The 21,312-nt window shown below is 42.5% G+C and overlaps 1 protein-coding gene across 1 annotated transcript; it reads right to left on the bottom strand.

The window, feature by feature from the left end:
• Window positions 1–11,968: 11,968 nt before the first annotated feature.
• Window positions 11,969–19,748, bottom strand: LOC148116282 (vomeronasal type-2 receptor 26-like). The gene is made up of 5 exons (XM_087884154.1): window positions 19,715–19,748; window positions 18,309–19,111; window positions 16,402–16,620; window positions 15,336–15,465; window positions 11,969–13,160 (listed from the first exon to the last, which is right to left on the bottom strand). The coding sequence occupies exons 1-5, from the start codon at window positions 19,746–19,748 to the stop codon at window positions 12,256–12,258; spliced, it is 2,091 nt and encodes a 696-aa protein (XP_087740280.1). The 3' UTR covers window positions 11,969–12,255.
• Window positions 19,749–21,312: the final 1,564 nt, after the last annotated feature.

Below are 21,312 nucleotides of genomic sequence, written 5' to 3'. Positions count from 1 at the left end.
CGAGATCTCACCTACATCCTCCTGGTCTCCCTCCTGCTCTGCTTCCTCTGCTCTTTCCTCTTCATTGGTCAACCAGGGAAGGTCACCTGTCTCTTACAACAATCTGCCTTTGCCATTCTCTTTTCCCTTGCAGTTTCCGCTGTGTTGGCAAAAACTGTCATGGTTGTTCTGGCCTTCATGGCCACCAAGCCAGGGAACAGCACCAGGAAACTCTTAGGAAAGCCATTGACCAACTCCATTGTCTTAGGCTGTCCCCTTGTCCAAGTACTTCTTTGTGCCCTCTGGATTGTAACCTCTCCCCCATTTCCCAACTTCGACTTTCACTCCTTGTTTGGAGAGATCATCTTGGAATGCAAGGAAGGCTCAGCTTTAATGTTTTATACTGTCCTTGCCTACCTGGGTTTTTTGGCTTTCATCAGTTTCACGGTGGCCTTTCTGGCTAGGAAATTGCCTGATAGTTTTAATGAAGCCAAATTCATCACTTTCAGCATGCTGGTCTTTTGCAGCGTTTGGATCTCCTTCCTCCCCACCTACCTGAGCACCAAAGGGAAGTCCATGGTGGCCGTGGAGATCTTCTCCATTTTGGCCTCTGGGGCTGGTCTCTTGGCTTGCATCTTTTTCCCCAAATGCTACATTATCCTATTCAGGCCCCATCTGAATTGTAGAGAAAATATGATAAGAAACAAGAATTCCTAATCAATGCAGTGATAGGCCACATTTATATTTATTACTGAGGCATTTTTAGAATGTAATCACATTTCTTTTAAAAAAAATGATGACAGAAAGAAGGAACATGTTCATTAAAAAATGTCTTATTGTAAAATCCATACAAGTGGTTACAATATGCTTGTTGTCAGCAACAATCACCCAGCCTCCCCCCCCCCATATCTTCCAGTTATCCTCAATGGGGCCCAATGTCACGCCTGGAAATAATGCTTGGTAATAAAGATGTGTTTATTATTTCAAGAAGGACATTTTCTCATTTTATTCTTTTAATTTAAAATGTTAATATGTTAGCGTTTTAAAGGATCAGGTTAATGGTCAATGTTTTAAGCATATGTGTTAGTTTCCATAGTCTTCTGAGGCTTTGTAGAATTTCCTGCTACTGTTCAATTTTATTTCATTTTTTTGAAATGGTGAACTTTAAATCCTCACTTATCCACCTTCTTCTGCTGCCTCACCAAAATGGGAGAGTTTCCTAGGTGGGTGAAAATAATTATGTCAGTAGTGTTGTCCCCAATTTGGGTGTGAGCCTGGTGCTGAAGCCAATGAGGTGCAGGTTTTCTGTTTGCTTTTTAGAATAGAATACAATAGAATTTTTTATTGGCCAAGTGTGATTGGACACACAAGGAATTTGTCTTGGTGCATATGCTGCCAGTGTACATAAAAAGAAAAGATACATTTGTCAAGCATCATAAGATACAACACTTAATGATAGTCATAGGGTACAAATAAGCAAATCAGGAAACAATATCAATATAAATCATAAGGATATTGGAGTATTCCAAAGAAAAGAGCTCCTGGCCAAAATGCCAAGAACCAAGAACAAAGGATTAAGTAAGCTTTATACATTTTCACTAAAAGAGAAGGCGGGACAAGACGAGAAATATCATCTAATAAACATTTTAGTAATAATTCTACAATTTGTTCTATTGGCCTCTAGCTGTCCTTATTCCTAAGCCTTGGCTAATGAATGCCCAGGAGTTATCTAATACACATTTTATTGGCTGCAGGCCATCTGTATTCCTAATTTTTATCTGAGGCCTGCAACTTCTCTAACTCTTTTTACTTTTATCAGCTTTCTAACCTCCCAGAATTGTTACAAGATTTACACATGCATATTTCCCGTAGATAAGCATTCTTTTTTCTTGCTAGACACACTCCCCAATTACAGGTTTCCTGCTTTACTTTCAAGTGTGTGTTATGATCTGGCTTTATTTTAGCATTCAGCCCATCAGTAGTGTATGCATTGTTTTGACTATCTATGTCATCTCTTAAAACTTTTTGGTAAATCATAGAGCACTGTGGTAATTTCATATTATAATATACTATGATATGATACTGCAGAAAAAATAATTGTAACCAGTCTGCCTTCCTGTATCCTGCATGAGCCAGAAAGAGGGCTGCGAAAATTTCTACAGACCTCTCGCATGCTGGACATAAACTGTTTCAACTTCTTCCCTCAAGATGACGCTATAGAGCATTGCACACCAAAACAACCAGACACAAAGACAGTCTCCCATCCTTCCCGGTGCTATCATTCTGTTAAACAACTAATTCCCACAACACTGTTTTATGTCCTGGGATGTCAAACCACCTAATTTGGCTAGGTTTTGTAGAGGTGAGCCTATGGAGCTGACTATGGGTCTAAGTGGGATTTCTTCTTTGTGTATCTTGGGGAGACCATAGAGCTTAGGGCATCTGGATGATTTCTCTCTGGGAATGATTCTTTGCTGGATCACTTCGCTGATGGGGGAGGCTTTTATTTTGGATCTAGTTGTTTTTTTCCAGGTAGGTGGTGGGATCTGTGTTTAGGAGTTTGTATGTGGAGTCCGAATTTCTTGCCATACAACTACAGCCCTATGCAGAATCCATCACCTCACACATAAAAAACTCATTCCAGTTCATAGAGATCATAAAGAAACAAAACTTACAGCCCAGTGACCTATTTGTGAGCTTCAATGTCATATCCCTCTTCACCCAAGTGCCAATCAAAGAAGCCTTGATAGCTATCCAAAACAAATATAAACCCCCCAAGCACATCCTAGATCTGACCAACCACTGCCTATCCAACACATATTTCATCTATAAAGGACAAAAATACAAACAAATAGAAGGAGCACCCATGGGATCACCCCTCTCACCTGTTATCGCAAACCTCTACATGGAAGATTTTGAAACCCAAGCCCTTGAAAAATTGGATAACAAACCCAAACTCTGGCTCAGATATGTAGACGACACCTTCATAATCTGGCCACATGGGAAAGAAAAACTGGACAACTTCCTCACACACCTCAACAGCCTACACCCCAAAATAAAGTTCACCATGGAAACAGAAGCTAACAACCAACTTCCCTTCCTGGATGTCTTAGTCTACAAGAAATCCAATGGCTCCCTAGGACACACCATCTACCAGAAGAAAACACACACAAACCGCTATCTGCACGCACTCTCACACCACCACCCAGCACAGATCAACTCCGTAGCCAAGACACTCATCTCCAGAACAAAACCCTTAGCTGATGAACAATACCTAAAAACTGAACTACATACTCTCACTAACGTACTAACATCCAACAGATTCCAAAGAAACAAGATTATCAACCTAATCCAAAAAGAGACACGCACTAAAATCCAAGACAAAGAACAAGAAAACGGCAAAGCCCTCCTCCCATACATAAAAGGCACCACAGACAGAATCAGCAAGATCCTCCACAAACACAATATCAAGACAGCATTCTGCACAAACCCAAAAATATCCACCATCCTAAGAAACCTCAAAGACAAAATCAAGTTAGAAAATCAAGGAGTATATGAAATCCCATGTACCGCCTGTCCCACCACATACATCAGACAAACCAACAGAAGAATAAATGCACGTATTGAAGAACACAAAAACTCAGTCAGAAAAGAGGAACTAACTTCTTCCCTAGTCCAACACCTTAAAGCCACAGGACATGAAATCGATTAAAATGAAATAAAATGAAAAATGAAATGGAATTTAAAAAAAGCCAGAACTATTGCCAAAACTGAACACTTTAACAACAGAATAATCAGAGAAGCCATCGAGATAGAAAAACGTCCCCACAGCATGAATAAAAGAGATGATACCTCCTGCTTACCAGCCATTTGGAAACCTGCCCTTATTGACAAACGAATCCCAAACACAAAGAATAACACCAGACCCACACTCATGAAAACCACACAGGATGTCACCTTCACACATCCACGCAAAAAGCAAGCCCAAACTCACACCGATGATGAGGCATGACCACATACCAGAAGCCAGACCACAGCTGCATCATTAACCACTTTAAACCCCTCCAATCTATACATGAAGCAAACTGACACACACCATGAAGATGTAGCACGACCATGAACGTGGAGCCAAACAAAAGCAACACAGGCCACGAGTTCAAATCCCCCTGTAACTCAGAGCAATCTGAGCAGCCAAGCCCCCACCCTATCAGAACACACACCCAGGCAATCAGAGCACAGCCAACCTCCCCACCCAATCAGAGCACAGCCAAGCCCCCACCCTATCAGAACACACCTCCACCCAATCAGAACACAGCCATGCTCCCACCCAATCAGTTCATACCCCCACTGGCAGTTAAAAAGAAGAAACAACCACGATCACACATTGCTCCTAGAAGCACAAGGCCGAAGACACCAGCCTGAAGATGATGAATGAGACTTTGTCGAAACGTTGCCAAGGTACTTCCAATTTTACGCGGAAGAAAACCCAAATAACCAAAGACCTACATACAAATACCCACAAAAACCTCAGAAAACATATATATGTATTTCTCTTTAGCCAGGTTCTTCCTATGTAAACCAAAATTTTTATGAGCCCTAGTTCAGTGAAATCACAATCCACTAGTTTCTAGGCTTTTTTCAGGCAGCCAGCAAGCTCCCTGCTGCCCATTGGGAGACTAAGGAGACTAAGATAGATCTATTTCGGATTTATTAGTTCTCTTCAGTTAGCCATACCCTCATCCCATGTATCCTGCCTGTAAAGGTACAGTATTTGTTTTCTTTTCTTTTCGTAGGTCATTATGTGTATTTTTCTTTAGCCAGGTTCTTCCTACGTAAACCAAGATTTTTATGCATATATATAAACAGTAATGGCTGTTGCTGTTGAAGAACCCTTGCATAGGCCTGATGATGGCAGATGAGATTCTGCCGAAATGTTGCCAAAATACTCTCAGTCTTACACAGGAAAAGACCCAAATACACCAAGACTTAGATAGATTAGATAGATAGATAGATAGATAGATAGATAGATAGATAGATAGATAGATAGATCAACTGATCTATGGAGATTTTCATTTATCCATGTCATGGCTGTCCCAAAGGTGCTTTTTCAAGAGGCAACTGGACTTTCTGGAAATATTTTGGGATGTTTCTTGATTATTTGATGCCTTTGTGAGAAAGGAAAAAAATCCTTTATGTCAATATTCCAGATCATGTTATACCCTTCTATTTATCCCTCCCTCCTTCACTTTGCTTCAGTGGCTGAATTGTTCCTCTAGCCCCCTAATCAATTTGGGTCTCTGTTGGAGCAGTTTCTTTAAGTCTGGTAACCACTGCTGAGCACAAATCTTTGGGGGTAATCACCATACAGCTTTATTTCTAAGATATGCTGACTCCAAAACTGAAGGATTTTTTAAACAACTCCTTACTGTACAGTAGTGGCCAAAATTGTGGAAACATTTTGGGAAAAGTGCATTTCCTAAAACTAGCTAATAACACCACTTTTTTTTGAGTAGTACCATAAAATTATATATCAGTAGAAAGATAATTTAATCAAGAATGTAATGCAATGACTTTTATGAAGGATTTGCTATTAGAATAGCAGTTATAAAGAAGAAAAGTGAAACGAGATATACAAAAATTATCACCATAGAAAAAACGAGATATACAAAAATTATCACCATGTCAGTTAATACTTAGCTGGGTAATCTTTAGCATGAATTACGGCCTTACAACGCCTTCCCATGGAGTGAACCAAGTCCTTTAGTTCTGCAGCTGTTATGATGTGAAACCAAGATTGAATGATTGCTTCTATTAACTGGGTTTTATTGCTGGGTCGCTTCTGACTAACAAGTTTCTTTAGTCAGCTCCATAGATTTTCAATTGGATTGAGGTTGGGCTATTCCCAGGCCATTCCAGCAGTGGAATTGTCAGCCTCAGCTTTGCCTGCTTCAGCTGCCATAAGAAATGGGGGGGAGGGACTAGTTAAGGGGCGAAGGGGGGGAAGATGCAGGAGGTGGTTTTTTTTTTCCATTGTAGGACGTGTCTTCCCAAGAAATGAAAGTGAATCTCCAAAGGGGCCGGCTGACCAACTGCCCTACATTCCTGATGAATAACATTGCCAGACGTGATGCCACCTGACCTTTGGGAGACCTTTGGATTGGATGATGGTCAATGGACATGGGGGGGGAGAAGCTTAGTAGATGCTATTTCGCGCGTTTTGCTCACTTCCAGCTTTACCTGGGTTGCGATCATTTCATATTCAGTAAAAGTACTAAACTCTTTAAAATGATTGAGTTTGGGTTTTTCTTTCCTGGATATTGAAGGAAGCATACCTGACATTAAGGTATGTTCCGCGAAAAGAAAGATGGATCCTTTCATTTGGTAGTCGATTATAGAAATATGAACGCGATTTGTGTAGAAAATGTCTACCCCCTCCCACTCATGAAGGACATGTTAGCCCATTTAGGGAAGGGAAAAATTTTCACCAAACTTGATTTAAGAGAGGCATACTACCGAGTGAGAATAAAAGAGGGGGATGAATGGAAGACAGCATTTAATTGCCCACTGGGATGTTTCCAATTTAGAGTACTCCCTTTTGGATTACAGGGAGCCCCTGCTGTATTCATGCAGTTGATCAATGAAGTATTGCATGAGCACCTGTATAAGGGGGTGGTGGTCTATTTGGATGACATTCTGATCTATTCTGACAACATGGCCGACCATGTAAAGTTGGTACGGACAGTCTTGAAGAAACTCAGAGTGGCTGAACTCTATGCCAAACTTTCTAAATGTGAATTTCACCAAGACAAAATTGACTATCTTGGATATTGTATATCGCATGAGGGAATAGAGATGGACCCTGAAAAGGTCTGAGCAGTGCTGGAATGGGCCGCACCACGCACCCGTAAACAGTTACAGAGCTTCTTAGGGTTTGCTAACTTTTATAGACAATTTATCCCCTCTTTCACGAAAATCGCACTACCAATTACAGACTTGCTAAAAACGAAAGGGGAATTAAAGCCCAAACCCTCGAAACCACTAGAATGGACTATGGACTGTCAAGCCGCTTTCAAAAAATTGAAACGGCTGTTTGCAGCTGAACCAGTGCTCAAACACCCCGACATGGAACAACTTTTCGTAGTACAAGCTGACGCCAGTGACATAGCTGTAGGAGCAATACTCTTGCAAAAGAATGAAAACGGGATATTACAACCCTGTGCTTACACGTCCCGTAAACTATCAGAAACGGAAAGGAGATGGGCCATATGGGAGAAAGAGGCGTTTGCAGTTAGATGGGCGCTGTTAACATGGAGACAATTTTTAGAAGGGGCGAAACACCCTTTCGAAGTGTGGACTGATCACAAGAATTTAGAAGCATTAAAAACACCATGCAAACTATCACCAAAACAGGCTCGTTGGGCCCAACATTTCAAGCATTTCAATTTCACTCTACATTACCTTCCTGGTGGGAAAAACTTCATGGCGGACTCACTTTCCAGATTGCCGCAGTACAACAGCATCAAGAAGGAGGTGGTTCAACCAATGATCCCCTTGACACAATTGGCAACACCTGTCACTACCAGAGCGCAGAGAAAAACCGAACCAGAACTCTCGGGGATTTACTCGAAAAATTGCGAGAAGTGCTAAAAACTGACGAGTGGTTTAAGAACCACTCGAATGAATGCACGCTTCGTGACGGACTAGCTTGGGTTGGATCGAAATTGTATGTTCTGACCACATTAAGAACAACCGTATTGAAATATGCTCATGATGCCAAGGCCGCAGGACACTTTGCGTTTGTCAAGACTCTACATCTTGTTAAGAGACAATTTTGGTGGCCTGCACTTAAAAAGGACATAGAGGCATATGTGGCTAACTGTCCAGTATGTGCTTCAGCTAAAAGACCTCCAGGAAAACCCACTAGATTGCTGCAAAGTGTGGCTAAACCGAATGCCCCATGGAAGGAAGTATCTATGGATTTTATTGTGGACTTACCAGAGAGTGAAGGCTGCACTGTCATTTGGGTAGTAACTGATTTGTTTTCCAAACAAGTACATTTCATCCCTTGCTCAAAGATCCCTTCAGCAAAAACCCTTGCAAAACTGTTTATTCGGCAGATTTACCGACTACATGGATCTCCGAAAAGAATAATTTCTGACAGGGGTGTGCAATTTACTTCCAGTTTCTGGAAAGAGTTTTTGAAGTTGATAGGCTCCGCCCAGGGGCTAAGTTCCAGTCACCACCCTCAGACAAATGGGGCCTGTGAAAAAACCAATGGGGTTCTAGAACAATACCTGAGGTGTTACGTAAATTACCAGCAAGACAATTGGGTAGACTTTTTGCCATTTGCAGAAGTGGCATATAATAATTCCATACACAGTAGCACCGGATTCACTCCTTTTAAGGTCGCTTCGGGCCAGGATTTCGTACCCATTCCCGAGCTACCACAAGATGATCCCCAGAATCCCTCCTTGATGGATTAGATTGAACAATTAAAGAGCACATGGGCAGTGACTCGGAAGGCATTAGATGAGGCACACCGGGCCCATAAGGTGCAAGCCGATAAGAAAAGGTCCCCAGCTCACATTTATAAAGTGGGTGATAAAGTCTATTTATCTACTAAATACTTACAGACTACTCAGAAGTCCAAAAAGCTGGGCCCTAAGTATGTGGGACCATTTCGTGTGATTAGACTGATTAATCCAGTAACAGTTGAATTGGAATTGCCAAAAACGTTGAGACGTATACATCCTGTATTTCATGTTAGTTTATTAAAACCTGAACACTCGTCTCCCCTAAGGGCTGACCAAAGCACCCCTTCAATTCCCAATCTCATAGAGGGGGAGCAACATTTTGAAGTTAAGGAAATTTTGGACTCTAGGAAACACCATGGCAAAGTCCAATATCTGATTGCCTGGAAACATTTCCCTTTGTCTCAGGCTGAATGGGTGAATAAACGGGATGTCTGAGCTCCCAAGCAAATACAACAATTCTATACCAGATACCCTGATAAACCATAATTATTGTATATATTCTATTTCTCTCTCTTTTCCTTCCTCTTATTTAGGAATAACGTCTCTTCTGCAAGAGGGGCCAAATGTCAGCCTCAGCTTTGCCTGCTTCAGCTGCCATAAGAAACGGGGGGGGAGGGACTAGTTAAGGGGCGAAGGGGGGGAAGATGCAGGAGGTGTTTTTTTTTCCATTGTAGGACGTGTCTTCCCAAGAAACGAAAGTGAATCTCCAAAGGGGCCGGCTGACCAACTGCCCTACATTCCTGATGAATAACGTTGCCAGACATGATGCCACCTGACCTTTGGGAGACCTTTGGATTGGATGATGGTCAATGGACACGGGGGGGGGAGAGAAGCTTAGTAGATGCTATTTCGTGCGTTTTGCTCACTTCCAGCTTTACCTGGGTTGCAATCATTTCATATTCAGTAAAAGTACTAAACTCTTTAAAATGATTGAGTTTGGGTTTTTCTTTCCTGGATATTGAAGGAAGCATACCTCACAGGAATATGATTATTTTGAAACTCAAAAAAAAAAGTGGTGTTATTAGCCATCAAACCTTAAAAATAGACTTTTCACAAAAGGTTTCCACAATGTTGGCCACTACTGTTAGTGAGTTGATTTTCTCTTTCGGTTTTCCACCATGACTTTCTTTTTCAAATTAATATTGTAAGTCAACTTCGTTCACTAGGATAGCACAATTTCCAATACATTATCCCTCTTCGAGTTTTTATGTTGCTTATCGTCTTATTGATGGGAGTTCTGGAGAGGCTGAAAATTCTAGCCCCTTTAGAAAAGCACAAAGAGCTGAATTAGACTAGAGCACTGCATCAATAGAACAAGTATTTCTGAAAAGAGTCCCTGAATACAAAACGAATAGTTATTTACATCTTTCTCTCCAGATGAAACTTACAAACTATGGTCTTGAAGCAGAGATGGGTCTTTTTGAAAGTCTGGGATATTGAATGAATATATGGCTCCCAATAGAAAATTCCCACCAATAATGAAATCGCCAGGCCTGTGAAAGTGTTTCCAGTTCTGTAAAGAGTTTGTCAGCTCAAACCCAGGTTGCATATTCTTAGCAGTGATTGTAGTCAGCAGGCCGAACAGCAATATTTATTTATTTATTTATTTATTTATTTATTTATTTATTTATTTATTTATTTATTTATCAATTTATATTCCACCCTATTTCCGAGGACTCAGGGTGGCTCACAACAATAAAATGCATAATTCCTGGTTAAAACAATAAAATTTAAAATCGAATTTAAAACAATTAAAATTGATCAAGAAAATCCCCCGTCAGTCCAAACTACGAAACAACCAGGTCTTCAAATCGCAGCGGAACGAGTGGAGATCAGGAGCCATCCGGAGCTCCAAGGGAAGTTGGTTCCAGAGGGCGGGTGTGCCCACAGAGAAAGCTCTCCCCTTGGGGGTCGCCAGCCAACACTATCTGGCCGACGGCACCCTGAGGAAGCCTTGTCTGTGGGAACACACTGGGTGATTGGGGATTGTCACTGGCTGCAGGGGGTCCGCCAAATATTCCGGGCCTAGGCCATGAAGGGCTTTATAGGTAATAACCAGCACCTTCAACCTCACCTGAAGGGCAACTAATAACCAATGCAGGCCACGCAGGAGGGGTGTAACATGGGAGCATTGGGACGCTTCCATCACAACCCGCATGGTTCCATTTTGCACCAGCTGAAGTCTTCGAGTGGTTTTCAAGGACAGTCCTAAGTAGAGAGCATTGCAGTAGTCAAGACGGGAGGTGACCAGCACATGAGTAACAGTGTGTAGGGCATCTTGGTCCAAGTAAGGCCGCAACTGGCACACCAGGTGAACCTGGGCAAATGCCCCCCTGATCACGGTTAGCAGGTTAAGCGTCATCCTTGTCATTCTTGTCACTTTGCCCTAGATCAAAAAGCAATATTTTGGCAGGAACTGAACTGCAGGTAGCATTTGAAATCTCACCAGAGGTTTAATGCAATCAAGATAGTGTGTGCTACCTGGATGCTCCCAGTACAAATTTATATCAACCGTGCTTCCACTTACCTGTGTTTGGGCTGTGACTGAAGAAAAAACTAAGGTCAGCTGAGTCTCACCAAACTCAGGTGTTCACCCTTGGCAAGACAAGGTTCACCACGGGGGTGAATAGGTGGGATTTATGGGTTTTATGTTGCTGATCTTTAAAGTTGTAAACTCCGCGGAGCCACCTGGGAGTGAGTTGAGCGACTGTATAAAATTGGTAAATAAATAAAATAAATAATACCGTTTTGAAAGTGGCGTCATTGATGGCTCACTGTTGAATTCCATCTTTCTAAAGTCGGAAAAGGTTATCAGGGGCAAATTCCCCCCAATAATGAGATCACCAGGCTTGTAATAGTCCTCCAGAATCTTCAAAGGGTTTCTAAGTATACATACACTTTGCATTATCTTATCAGTTGTTGTTGAAGGCAGGAGCCACAGGAGAAGCAACAGGAGAATCATCCTGTTCATGATTCTCACCTTAATTCCTAGATCAAAAATCAATGTTTATTGAGAACTTATTTGGCCCTCAGGAAACCTCACCAGAACTTTAACATAGAAGAAGCAGGCTACGCAACTTGGGTAGGTTCAGGGCAAATTTATTGGCGTCTCTGGTTCCTATCATTTCCCCCCTTACACACCCTTGCCTATTTCCCCTTTTTGGCAAGATCCCAGCAATGGGAAAGGAAGCTGAAGTGACGTGCTGGCAGATCTGACGGTCACATTGATGAGTTAGCAGAGCAGCATTGGATGAGTAGTTGAGAATTTAAATTCTACCATAAAAAAATTAAATGAATAGAAGCATGGAATTCTACAAAGCCTCAGGAGACTATGAAAACAAGCAAATATTCTCAAAAACAATGAGATGGAATCAAACCCTTTAAAACACAACAATAGTAAAATATTGAATGAAAAGAAATAAAATTAGAAAATATCCTGTTTGAAATAATGAACACCAAGCTTTGTTTCTACATAGAGCACTGGGTCTCACGGAGGACGACTAGAAGGCAAGAAATGAAAAACACTGTATGATTATTGCTGAAAACAGGAATATTTATTTATTTATTTATTCAATTTGAACATCTATCCAACTCAACCAAGTCAGTCCTATTATGACCAGTTATAGCACTTGAGTAAGGCATTATTAAATGGATCTGTTTCTTCTTCTCTGTCATGTTTTAGAAATATCATCAGATACTAAACATGCCTCAAGGATAAATATGTTTCCCATCCATGCATGAGTTAGAGATTTTTGTTCCTTATCATATTTTCTTTACAATTCAGATGGGGCCTCAGTAGAATAATGTAGCATTTGGGGAAAAAGATACAAGCCAAGAGACCAGCCCCAGAGGCCAAGATGGAGAAGATCTCCACAGCCACCATGGACTTCCCTTTGGTGCTCAGGTAGGTGGGGAGGAAGGAGATCCAAACACTGCAAAAGACCAGCATGCTGAAAGTAATGAACTTGGCTTCATTAAAGCTGTCGGGCAATTTCCTAGCCAAAAAGGCCATGATAAAACTCACGAGGGCCAGAAAACCCAGGTAGGCCAGGACAGTGTAAAACATTGAAGCTGAGCCTTCATTACATTCCAAGATTGTCTCTCCTATCAAGGAGTGGAAATCCAAGTTAGGAAATGGGGGAGAAGTTATCAGCCAAGTAGCACAAAGAACCGCTTGGACAAGAGGACAGGATACAACAATGCAATTGGTCAGTGGTTTTCCTAAGAGTTTTCTTGTTCTGTTCCCTGGTTTGGTGGCCATGAAGGCCAGAACCACCATGACAGTTTTTGCCAAGACAGAGGAAACTGCAAGAGAAAAGAGAATGGCAAAGGCAGTTTGTCGAAAGAGACAGGTGAGCTCCCCAGGTTGACCAATGAAAAGGAGGGAGCAGAGGAAGCAGAGCAGGAGGGAGACCAGGAGGAGGTAGGTGAGGTCTCGGTTGTTGGCCTTGACGATCGGTGTGTCACGATGCTTATGGAAAATTACTAGGACTGCCAATGTGATCAAAGAGAGAGAAAGAGTAAGAGATGCTAAAGTGTATCCCAGGGTGTCTTGATAGGCAAGGAAGTGGATCTTCTTGGCAATGCAGTGGTCCTTGTCCTTGTTGGGATATTGGTCTTCTGGACAAAGGTCACAGTGAACTGCATCTGAAAACAAGAATCTTTGTCTTAAGTATTTCAGAGGCACCCACAGTTAGCCTTATCTCCAATCCAGCCTAAAATCTCATATGTGACTCTTTTCTGTTAGGTCCAATTCAAGAAGAATGTAAAGAAAGGATCCCATAGACAATTTAGGATGCCTTTAACGGCAAATTGTCCTTGATTCCAAATGCCTGAAAATTAAATGCCTGGAGATTAGATGTCCTTCTCCTGTCACTGGTCATTTGTATTATTATTTTGGCTTTCTTTGTGAGTGAAAAATTGGCACTTCATCCCCCCACCCCTTTATATTTAAAGCCTAAGAAGATTGACTGATCTATCAGTCAGGAATCTTGCTATTTATTTATTTATTTATTTATTTATTTATTTATTTATTTATTTATTTTAAATTTTTATACCGTCCCCTCTCCCGAAGGACTCGGGGCGGTGAACAGCCAAGGTTAAAAAACATCCAATACAAACATTAAAATGCATTTAAAACAAAATTAAATCCAATGGCTTTCCCCAATTTAAAACCCCTTACCCATAAAATTAACCAATAAAAAAATTCTAAGCCAGCCCGGCTTGCCGAAATAAAAACGTTTTCAGAGCCCGGCGAAAGGTTCGGAGGTCTGGGATCAGTTGTATCCCTGGGGGTAGCTCATTCCAAAGGGCTGGTTCCCCCACAGAGAAGGCTCTTCCCTTGGGGGTCGCCAGTCGACATTGCCTGACCGACGGCATCCTGAGGAGACCCTCTCTGTGGGAGCGTGTTGGCCGGTGGGAGGTTCTCGGTGGCAGAAGGTGGTCTCATAAATAACCGGGCCCTAAGCCATGGAGCGCTTTGAAGATGAGAACCAGTACCTTGAAGCGCACCCGGAAGACCACCGGAAGCCAATGCAGCTCACGCAGGAGCTGCATTGCTGTATTTGCTGTATTATCTCAGGGGTGAAATCCAGCAGGTTCTTACAGGTTCTGGAGAACCAGTAGTGGAAATTTTGAGTAGTTCAGAGAACCGTAGCGAAAAGTTTGAGTAGTTCAAATAACCAGCAAATACCACCTCTGGCCAGCCCCAGAGTGGGTTGGGAATGGAGATTTTGCAATATCCTTCCCCCAGGAGTGGGGAGGGAATGGGGATTTTGCAGTATCCTTTTCCTGGAGTGGGGAGGGAATGGAGATTTTGCAGTATCCTTCCCCTGCCACGCCCACCAACCACTCCCACCAAGCCACACCACATCCACTAAGCCACGCCCACAGAACCAGTAGTAAACAAAATTGGATTTTACCACTTGCATTACCTGTTGGTGTGTCATAAAACCAGCAGGTGACACACTCACATGGAGATGCACAAGTGCACACACACAGAAATGTTGAACAGGAGTGGGTGAGGAAATTACTCAAGTTTTCCCATCATCCTCTCAGACTTTTTTTTTTCTGGGAGGGGCTAATAGACATTGGTAGATTGATCCTTTCTCCTGACAGGCTACAAGTTTCCAGGGAGATTGAGGGTCCTGATAGAAGCAGCACTATAAGTAATATCAGTCTTGAAAACTTGGACTCACTGTGCCATTCATTCCAAAAAAGTATTAGTAGTTGGTTTTCCCATTGTTATGGAACAGGACGTATGGAAAGGACAGCCATTTTTTTTACAAATTGCTGCTTTGAATCCACCCTGGGTGAGGAGAGCAGTACTGCCAGGGTGGGAAGTTAGACTGTGCAGGCAGGACAATTTGTATCTGTATTCTGAAATGGGCCAAACCTAGCACCCCCTGACTCTGTGGTTACTTCCCCAAACCCCCATAACTTTAACCTTAGACTGTCTACTGTTGACCTCACCCCATTCCTAAGAGGTCTGTAAGGGGCGTGCATAAGAGCACCAATGGGCCTGTCCTACTCTCCCCATTTATTCGTATCCTCATCTTGTATTCATAATCATGTTTGTATTCATATCTGTTATCTTATACGTGTTTGACAAATAAATCAATAAATAAGTGACCAGAAAGCTCTTAATATTTTGATCTACTGAACGTCTTCCTTGATCCATTTGAAGGGTCCTCTACCTGTCTGATTAGAAATTATATTTTATTCTTTATACTGTTTCCAGAAAACACTCAAAATTTCTTAGTGTATTCATCCAACGAATGGCTTCCTTGATCATGAAAGTTCTACCTTTCCAGTATACTCTACCTGTCTGATTAGAAATGGCCCCTTCTGGACAAGGGGCACATTGGTAGCAGCAAATCTGCTCGCCCTCTGGGACATGTCTCCTCTCTCCTATCTGGCACCTCTTCAGGCCACACCTGGCAAAGGGCACCTTCTAAAAGAGGAAAGAAAGACTGGAGATAGTGTTATTTGATCACCTGATTGTAGGGACTCTCCAATGGCCATGATTTTGAGGACCAGGCATAAGTACCAGTCATTTGGTGCTGTCATAACTTCAGATGGTCACTAGAGGAATGGTTGATCAATGCAATTATGTTCTTGATTTCTGCCTTTGAGTTACAATCACTCAATCAGAATCAGAACAGAGCTGGAAGAAACCTTGCAGGTCTTCTAGTCTGACTCCCTGCTCAAGCAGGAGACACTATATCATTTCAGACAAGTGATTGTCCTATCTCTTCTTAAAAACCTCCAGTGATGAAGCATCTACAATGTCTGAAGGCAAGTTATTCCATTGCTTAATTTTCCTCACTGTTAGGAAGTTTCTCCTTCATTCTAGGTTGCTTCTCTCCTTGATTAGTTTCCATCCACTGTTTTTTGTCCTGCCTTCTAGTGTTTTGGAAAGTACGTTGAACCCTCCTCTTTTTGGCAGCCTCTCAAATACTGGAAGACTGCTATCATGTCATCCCTGGTCCTTCTTTTCTCTAGACTAGCCATACCCAAGTCTTGCAACTGTTCTTCACATGTTTTAGCCCCCAGGCCTTAAATGTCTTAGTTGCTCTTCCCTCCACTTTCTCCAAAAAAGTTTTGTCAAATGTGATGACCAAAATTGGATGCAGTATTGTAGCTTTAGCCTTACCAAGACTTTGTAAAGCGATGCTAATAGTTTACATGATTTTGATTCTATGTCTCTATTTATACAACCAAGGATTGTATATTCAAACATGAATCTGATTCATAAAAAGCACATCCATCACCACACAACTTTTATCCTTTGTGAGTCAATCCACTTTTTTCCAGTGAGAAGGACATTCTGCATCTCCATTAGAGAATGAATCTTTCCCTAAATTCAGAACAACTCCTTCCAGCCTACCTTTGTGGCCCAGATAATTGCATCCAGGTCGATGGTGAAATCCTTGTCTGGGGGAGCCTGGGGGTCTATTTGCCCAACTTTCACTGGGACAAAAGACAGATTGGGGGAAAAAATCCAGTTGAGAAGATCATATTGAGCTGATGCCAATCCATCTTCTGAGAAGAAGACTTCATCTCCAGCAATAGTGTTGAAGTGGACATTCTTCAGATAGGGAAGGAGCTGAAAGAAAAAAAGATACTTAGGAACTGGGATAATTAAAAATGACAAGCCATGGTTTCTATCATTCTATGATGACTATCATTTTAGAAGATAATTGGAAGCCTGTAAAGCTAGTCCTGTTAGCGTGTTGGATATTTGAGTGTTGAGGAGCAGTATCAAATCACAGGAATGTATTATGGAGATTCACAAAGGCTTCTTTTCACAAAACTATTTTAGGAGTACAAGAAATCTTACAGCAATTGATTGGTCTGTGTTCACACAAGATGCTAAACCACAGAAAAATAAAGGAAGAAAAATCCAGTCCGGTTTCAATCCGGGAGAAAAATGCTAGAAATAAAATGGAGGCTGGCTACAAGGTTTATTTGGTTTTCCAGAAACTTCAGTCACAGCGGCATGTTTCTGGGATGGCTGAAAAATTGGCTGGGTGAGTGGATGGATTTTTATAGGGTTCTGGGGTTTGGTGATTGAGATGCTTCAGGGGTGTTGTGCAATGTAGTGAGCCTTGTGCCTTTTGCTATTCTAATGGTGGTGGGTAAATCCTATTCTGTCCTAAAGGTCATGTCCTATCCTTAGAATTTGGGTGGGGGAATGTAAATTTGTAATACCATCAGCTTCAGCCTTCTGTGGGAGCTGTTGCTGAAGGCGTTTTGTTTATGAATAGATTGACCCAGTCTTTCTTAAGAGGTACAAAATATCCATCTCTAAAGAAGTAAGCTTGAGGCTGTGGCAGGAAGACTGGGGTTGCTTTCTGCCTTTATTAGGATTTTTTTCTCAATTTCTCCTTTGGGGAAATATAATATTTTGTCTCTTTTAATATTCCCCAATATATTTCATTCTCGAGGAGGGGGAGGCTTCCTACAGAAGCTAAACTGAGTTGTATTTTTACAGGCTGGATTCAGACTATATTAAAAATGAAATTTAGGTGGCTCTGCAAATGTGGCCAGTGGGACTTCTACTGATACTTTGAAGCATCTTGTACAAAGGAACTCAGATTATCATCTTGCATTGGCTGACATCTCCTCTTTGGAATGGGAAACTCAGGGAACTTTTCAGAATTTTATAGGAAAAAACTTTCTCTAGGGATCTCATAGAAAACTGGCTTAGTTTACTTCTCCTTCCTACTTCTTCATCAAAACATTATACATAATTCATTTTACCATATTGTAAATAATTGACATTTTTATTTGTTTTGAAAAATAGTTAGATGGGTAGCCTGGAAATTGTCTATGGAGATTCTCAGTCATCTGGGTTGTCCCAAAGGTGCCTTTTCAGAAGGAAACTGGACTTTGTTTTTTTTTGTTTTTTTTTTGAAGACGTTTCACTTCTCATCCAAGAAACCTCTTCAGCTCTGTCTGGATGGTGGGGAATGGAAGGATTTATACTTCTTACAGAGAAAGCTGCTCATTTGCATCCTTTTAGAGAGTTGTTGAGGGCACTTGGAGGTTAATCACAGGGCAGAAAACATCCTTCAGCCAAGAAGGTTCCACACCCATATGTACGGCTCAAGTGACCCTGAGGACACAGATAAACCTCCAAGTGGCCTCAAAATTCTCTGTACAATAATGCAAATGAACAACTGTCTGCAAGGAATATAAGCATAGAAATATTTTCTAAGGCGATCAAGAAACATCCATGGGATCTTTCTTCTCTAAAGATCTTTCAAATGGATGAAAAGTCACTGAGATTACCTGCCATGGTTGCACACTTGAGATCCTGTTTCCAAGCCTCATCATGGCTGATCGTGCTCCTGAGCCATGCATGGTATCTAATGCATGCGCCACAGCATAAATGGCATGGTAGATATTGTAGCTCTTACCCATCATGCTCACTTCAAACGTGTAAGATGGCAGAGTCTGTAAATTCTCCTTTCCTGTACAGGGTTTTTTCCCCTTTTGAGGGATCTCTCCTGGTTTGTGGATCTTGCAGCCAAAGACCTGTTCCCACCATGGAGGGAGAAAGACATCTCCTTGGGGGTTCAAGGGGTCTAAAGACAGAAGAAACTGCCTGAATTCTGGGACATTGTGGCTATGATCCCTGAAATGCAAAGCACCATGGAAAGGCTTTATGATTTGAAAGAATTCCTTAGGTTCCAGTGCACTAACGTCCCAATGAGAAGTCAGGATCCAAACTTTTCCAAATGGCATCTTAGTCTTATGTTCATACAGGGGCAAAGTCATATACAGAGTTACAATTTTACTGGAGTCTCCAAACAAAACAATCACTTCAATTTTAAACCATGTTTGGAAAAATACTATTAATGTGAGTACCGTATTAAGATCCATATTTAACATTTTAGTGAAGGCTGGGCAGATCTCCTTCTCCTTGAGCATTGGCATCAGAGTTGAGATGAAATGTTCTCCATTGTCAGTTTCTGGGGCCACCAGCCCAACCCAGTTCCACTGGAAATGCAGGAGCAGCTGGATTAAACCCACATATTGAGGAAATTCCTTGGGATTAATCCGGAAGAAGGAAGGATAATTCTTTCTGTCTCCTGGAGGGATTTTGAAGAAATCAAAACCAAACTGCAGAGAGGAGAATCTTGTTTTAGAAAGGAGTTTTTGAAGACAAGTTCAAAGGTTATTGTTATGTATGTATTTATTTTGTGCAGGAAATTCAAATGTACAGTGAATTCTGATTGATTCATGGTTGCCTCTAAAAAGTATATAAAGAGGACTGTTGCCTGTGTTTCTTCGCTGAAGTCTCACCCTGAATTAAAGAGCTGTTGTCACTAGCTTGCTTGTGCCTCTCATTATTCCCGCGCTACAACATTGGCGATGAGGGTGGGATAGAGGCCACAAGAAGCAAACTAAAAGAGCTTGGACTTCCAGCCAGGGTGACGAGTGGACTACAGAGACATATTGTGATGTCTGCCTGTGTCCCGCCCAAACCTTTCGATCCGACCCGAGAGAAGTGGGGATCGTATCTGACCAGGTTCGAGTTCTCCTTGGAAGCAAGCGAAATGCAAGGGCTCTCTGCGAACCAAAAAAGAGCCCTGTTCTTAAGCCACTGCGGGCCAGACGTTTTTGAGATGGCCGAGTCCCTCTGCGAGCCAACCCCAGTCCAGATGGTCCCCTGGGATGTTCTTCAAGCAAACCTGAGAGCCCAGTATGCTCCAGTTCCTTCGACATTTGTACAGTGCTACGAGCTCCGGCAATGTGTACAAAGGGAAGGAGAACCGGTCAGCGCATATGTGGCCGCACTTTGAAAAGCCGCAACACATTGCGACTACAGAGACCTAGACGACCTACTCGAGCAATTAATTTGTGGCATTAGAGACACTCGACTACAGAGGCGTCTTCTGGCCAAGCCAGATCTAACGCTAGCTGGTGCGCTTGATGAAGCCAGAGCACACGAAGCGTCTACAAAAGCTTCTGAAGTGCTACAGTGGCCACTGCCAAGCAAAGACGGCCCGAAAACAGCCCCAGTCCATAGAGAGGAGGCGCGAACCAGCACAGAAGAATAGTCAGACGAGGATGTCTTCCACACGGAGAAGAAAAAGAGCGAGCAGAACCACCGCCACAAGAACTGTCCCAGCTGTGGTGGGGATCACGAGAGACAATTGTGTAAATACAGAGACGCCATTTGCAGGCGTTGCGACAGGAAAGACCACCTAGCACGAGTTTGCAGAGCTCAATTTCCACGTAATCGAAAGCCACGTGACTACCGCGACCAACCAGAACCGGCTTGTTCAAAACAGCCAATCAAAGATGATGGCGCGAGAAAACAGCGCGAATTTCAAAAGCGGGAAACCTACAGCACAAGAATCGGCCAAGCCAGCACAACCGACGATGAGGAAGTCTATACAAAAGTAGAAATCGAAGGCAGATCATGCGAAATGGAAATCGACACCGGGTCTACACCGTCAATCATGTCCTGGACAACACTCAAAGGACTCCTGCCTAAGTTCCAGAAAACCCAGCTGTCTCGACAGAAAGTTCGTCTCCTCGACTACCAGGGAAACCGAGTTCCCGTAGAAGGCATGGGCACGTTCTGGATCACCTACAGCAAGTTCCAGAAAGAGCTGCCCCTGACCATCGTAAGCAAGCCGCTACCAAGTCTTCTGGGCATGGCATGGTTCCGAGCCCTCGGCATGGGCTTCACGGGCGTCCACAACATCAGTGGACCATCTTTCAAGGAAACCATTCTTCACGAATTTCGGGATGTTTTTGAGGAGATGCTAGGCAAGTACGTGGGGACCCCTATCTCCTTTAATTTAGACCCCAACATAGTGCCAATCAGGCTTAAGGCAAGACGGGTTCCATTTGCTTTAAAGCCCAAAATCGATGCAGAGCTCGACAAGCTCATTAAACAAGGGGTGTTAGTTCCCATAGATCACGCTAAGTGGGAAACCCCAATAGTCACACCAGTTAAATCGGACGGATCAATTAGAATTTGCGCTGACTATAAGTGTTCGATCAATAAGGCCTTGCAGCAGAGCGCCTATCCCGTTCCGATCGTCCACCATCTACTACACTCCCTGGGACCTGGCAAGCTATTCACAAAATTAGATCTTGCGCAGGCATACCAGCAGCTGCCAGTAGATGACGCTACGGCAGAATCGCAGACCATAGTAACTCACAGAGATGCCTTTAAATGCACTAGACTACAGTTTGGGGTTAGCATCGCCCCAGGGCTCTTCCAGATACCATGGAGCACCTTCTACAAGGCCTCCCAGGAGTCGTCTCGTATTTC

This window comes from Pantherophis guttatus, chromosome 1, assembly GCF_059756535.1.
Source record: "Pantherophis guttatus breed Tessera chromosome 1, ASM5975653v1, whole genome shotgun sequence".
NCBI lineage: Eukaryota > Metazoa > Chordata > Lepidosauria > Squamata > Colubridae > Pantherophis > Pantherophis guttatus.
Note: the sequence above shows the minus strand (reverse complement) of the source record. Positions and strands in the feature narration are given on the sequence as shown.